At 39.3% G+C, this 3,057-nt stretch overlaps 2 protein-coding genes across 2 annotated transcripts in view; one reads left to right on the forward strand and one right to left on the reverse strand.

Annotated features, from left to right (window-relative positions):
• LOC104778414 overlaps positions 1 to 1,716 on the forward strand; it is a 1,856-nt gene extending 140 nt beyond the window's left edge. The window contains exons 1-7 of the mRNA XM_010502856.2: positions 1 to 429; positions 518 to 624; positions 737 to 831; positions 932 to 1,008; positions 1,088 to 1,208; positions 1,278 to 1,337; positions 1,433 to 1,716. The exon at positions 1 to 429 is cut by the window's left edge and continues 140 nt beyond it. Coding sequence (XP_010501158.1) covers positions 14 to 429; positions 518 to 624; positions 737 to 831; positions 932 to 1,008; positions 1,088 to 1,208; positions 1,278 to 1,337; positions 1,433 to 1,573 — 1,017 coding nt within the window. The 5' untranslated portion in view covers positions 1 to 13 and the 3' untranslated portion in view covers positions 1,574 to 1,716. The remainder of the gene's footprint in view (positions 430 to 517; positions 625 to 736; positions 832 to 931; positions 1,009 to 1,087; positions 1,209 to 1,277; positions 1,338 to 1,432) is intronic.
• LOC109124424 (chaperonin 60 subunit beta 1, chloroplastic-like) overlaps positions 1,809 to 3,057 on the reverse strand; it is a 4,070-nt gene continuing 2,821 nt past the window's right edge. Inside the window, exons 9-15 of the mRNA XM_010502857.1 lie at positions 2,952 to 3,029; positions 2,795 to 2,866; positions 2,608 to 2,712; positions 2,436 to 2,528; positions 2,256 to 2,348; positions 2,039 to 2,162; positions 1,809 to 1,947 (exon numbers count right to left, since the gene is read on the reverse strand). Of these exons, the coding sequence (XP_010501159.1) occupies positions 1,934 to 1,947; positions 2,039 to 2,162; positions 2,256 to 2,348; positions 2,436 to 2,528; positions 2,608 to 2,712; positions 2,795 to 2,866; positions 2,952 to 3,029 (579 nt within the window). The 3' untranslated portion in view covers positions 1,809 to 1,933. The remainder of the gene's footprint in view (positions 1,948 to 2,038; positions 2,163 to 2,255; positions 2,349 to 2,435; positions 2,529 to 2,607; positions 2,713 to 2,794; positions 2,867 to 2,951; positions 3,030 to 3,057) is intronic.

Consider the following 3,057-nt stretch of genomic DNA (forward strand, 5'->3'; position numbering starts at 1 on the left):
AAAGAATCTCACCATGTCTTTAGCTCCGAGCAGTTATCCATCTCTGTATTCTTCACCTTCACTGCCAAGAACCCAGCAAACCAAGCAAAACCCTAGTTTGATCACTCAGTCCAGTTTCATTTCCGCCAAAAGTCTCTTCCTTTCGAGCACTTCGACTTCCTTATGCAATACCCATGTGGTCAAACGCCGGAATTTGGCTTTGATGGCGTCGGAGACAGAGTCTACGGCGAAAACTGAAGCAGGAGATGGAGGAGAAGGAGAAGGAGAAGAAGAGAAGTATGAAACATATGAAATTGAAGTGGAGCAGCCTTATGGTTTGAAATTCAGGAAAGGAAGAGATGGTGGGACTTACATTGACGCTATCTTGCCCGGTGGATCAGCTGACAGAACCGGAAAATTCACAGTTGGTGATAGGGTTATTGCCACAAGGTTTGTTCTTTCTCTATTCTTGTTCCAATGGGATTAGCTTTGAGAGGCTGGAATTTTTTGACTTGAGCTTTGAAAATTGAGAGTGCAGTGCAGTGTTTGGGACAGAGATTTGGCCTGCAGCAGAGTACGGTAGGACAATGTATACAATCCGTCAGAGAATTGGTCCGTTGCTTATGCAAATGGAGAAGAGAAATGGTTTGTTGAAATTACCAATTCGAGTTCTGTTTTGTGTTGTCTGCAAGACTTAATTTTGGGTTTGGTTATGTTCAATCACAGTTTGTGTTGTGTCCATGTTCTTCTCTTGCAGGTAAAGTGGATGATTCTGGTGAGTTAACAGAGAAGGAAATAATAAGAGCTGAGAGGAACGCCGGATTCATTAGCAGTAGATTGAGGGAAATTCAGGTGAGCTCTTCTTGTTTCAAAGTATTGTTTGTGGGACAACAAAAGTGATAAAATTTTGGCTTGTGTGAGTGAGCTTTGGGTTTGGGATTTAAAACTGTAGATGCAAAACTATTTGCGGAAGAAAGAACTGAAAGCTCAACGGGAGAAGGATCTTCGTGAAGGGCTACAATTTTCCAAGTAAATCTTACAGTGAGTCACCAAAGGTTTATAGAAACCGGAAAGTGAGCATTGACATGTGTGTGTGTGATTGATGTAGGAATGGTAAATATGAGGAAGCATTGGAGAGGTTTGAGTCAGTGTTAGGTTCTAAACCAACACCAGAAGAATCATCAGTTGCAAGTTACAATGTTGCTTGTTGCTACTCAAAGCTTAATCAGGTAAAAAAAGCTTATAAACTTTCAGCTATTACAGTTTGACTTGCAGAGTTCATAGAGTTCTTTTGATAGGTTCAAGCTGGCCTCTCAGCTCTGGAAGAAGCATTGAAGTCAGGATATGAAGATTTTAAGGTGAAGTCCTATAAGTTGTGAATGCTTCTTCAATGGTTGAAAGAGTTAGACAGATGGTGTTGTTTGTTGAAGCTGTGAATTTGTTTTGTTTGCAGAGAATCAGATCCGATCCAGATCTAGAAAATGTCAGAAAGTCGAAGGATTTTGATCCACTCCTGAAGCAATTCGATGAATCTTTCATCAACGAGAGTGCCATCAACGCGATCAAATCCTTGTTTGGCTTTAACAAGAAATAGTTCACCTAAAGTTTGTCTTTTGATGTGTTCTGTTCATAGATTCGCTTCTCTTCTTGGCTGCTATTATATACTTGTGAGGAATTGTATTTGATCTAAAGGTGTTCTTTTTTCTTACTTATAAGATTCTTTAACCTTTTTAGCCACTTTATACCTCTTCATATGAATTGACCAACAAAATCTTCTAATCTCTGGAACTAAAATTTCTTGTTTGACGATTTCAGGATATTTCTAAACATTGAGGAATCATGATTTATTCATATAATTGATTCAAAATTTCAGTTTCACATTACAAATTCTCTTGTTCAAAATCATTACACTCGCAAGCTAAAGTAATCCGTTTCAATATTAGCCTATTTCCTCTCAGTATCCATATCCTGAAACAAGAGAGGCAAACAGATTCAGCAATGAAACATGAATGCAGTGGATCTTTACTGAAGATTCAAGTATTTGAATGTCTGAACAAACCTGAGTTGTCCATTGGGTTGCCGACGGGAACTGGTTCAGGTTCCTTGATCTCAACAACAACACAGTCCGACATCAAGAAAGTCTTTGCAACCGAAGCTGCGTGTTCCAAGCAACATCTCACAACCTAAAATCAAGATAAAGCCACTGAGGTTCATGGATCTTTGATAACCAATGTAGCTAGCAAAGACAATTTATGTATATGCGAAAAACAACTGACCTTCGTTGGATCGATGATTCCTGCAGCCATTAAATCCTCGTACTTGCCGGTTGCAGCATTGTAACCGAATTTCACGTTGTCGTTGGAAAGCACCTGCCAATGAATAAAGACATCTCTTCAAGCATTTGACTTGAAATTTAGAGGTGAAAAAGTGTGGAGGTAGTTATCTGTGGTTATTACCTTCTCGCTAACTACGCTTCCATTAACACCAGCATTTTTGGCGATCAGTTTTAGGGGATAACTCAGTGCTCTTTTAACTATATCAGCTCCAACCTGAAGTAAAGCAATCATCAGCAAAGTTAGAAAAACCGAAGGTTCAGGAGTTAAAAAACTGAATGCTTGATTGATTTACCTTTTCTTCATCATTGTCAAGAGTGGCTTTAATGGCATCGACCTTGGAAGCAAGACGAAGCAGAGTGCAACCACCACCAACAACAATACCTTCCTCCACAGCGGCCTGAAGAATCAAAATCCTGATTAGTTGTAGTTCACGAGTATGCAAATAACACACTTCTAAAGCATTAGAAAAACAAAATCACCTTTGTTGCATTAAGAGCATCTTCAACTCTCAACTTCTTCTCTTTGAGTTCTGTCTCAGTTTGTGCTCCAACCTTTAACCAAATACATAACGAGCTTAACATAATATCTCTGGAACACATCTTAATCAGACAGGAAACCAATTGGTTTGTAATTTACCTGAATCACAGCAACTCCACCAGAGAGCTTTGCAATTCTCTCATTCAGCTTTTCCTTCTCATAATCTTGCTCCGCTTGCTGCACAAACCAATTACCATTTTACTGA

The sequence above is a fragment of the Camelina sativa genome, chromosome 3 (assembly GCF_000633955.1).
Source record: "Camelina sativa cultivar DH55 chromosome 3, Cs, whole genome shotgun sequence".
NCBI lineage: Eukaryota > Viridiplantae > Streptophyta > Magnoliopsida > Brassicales > Brassicaceae > Camelina > Camelina sativa.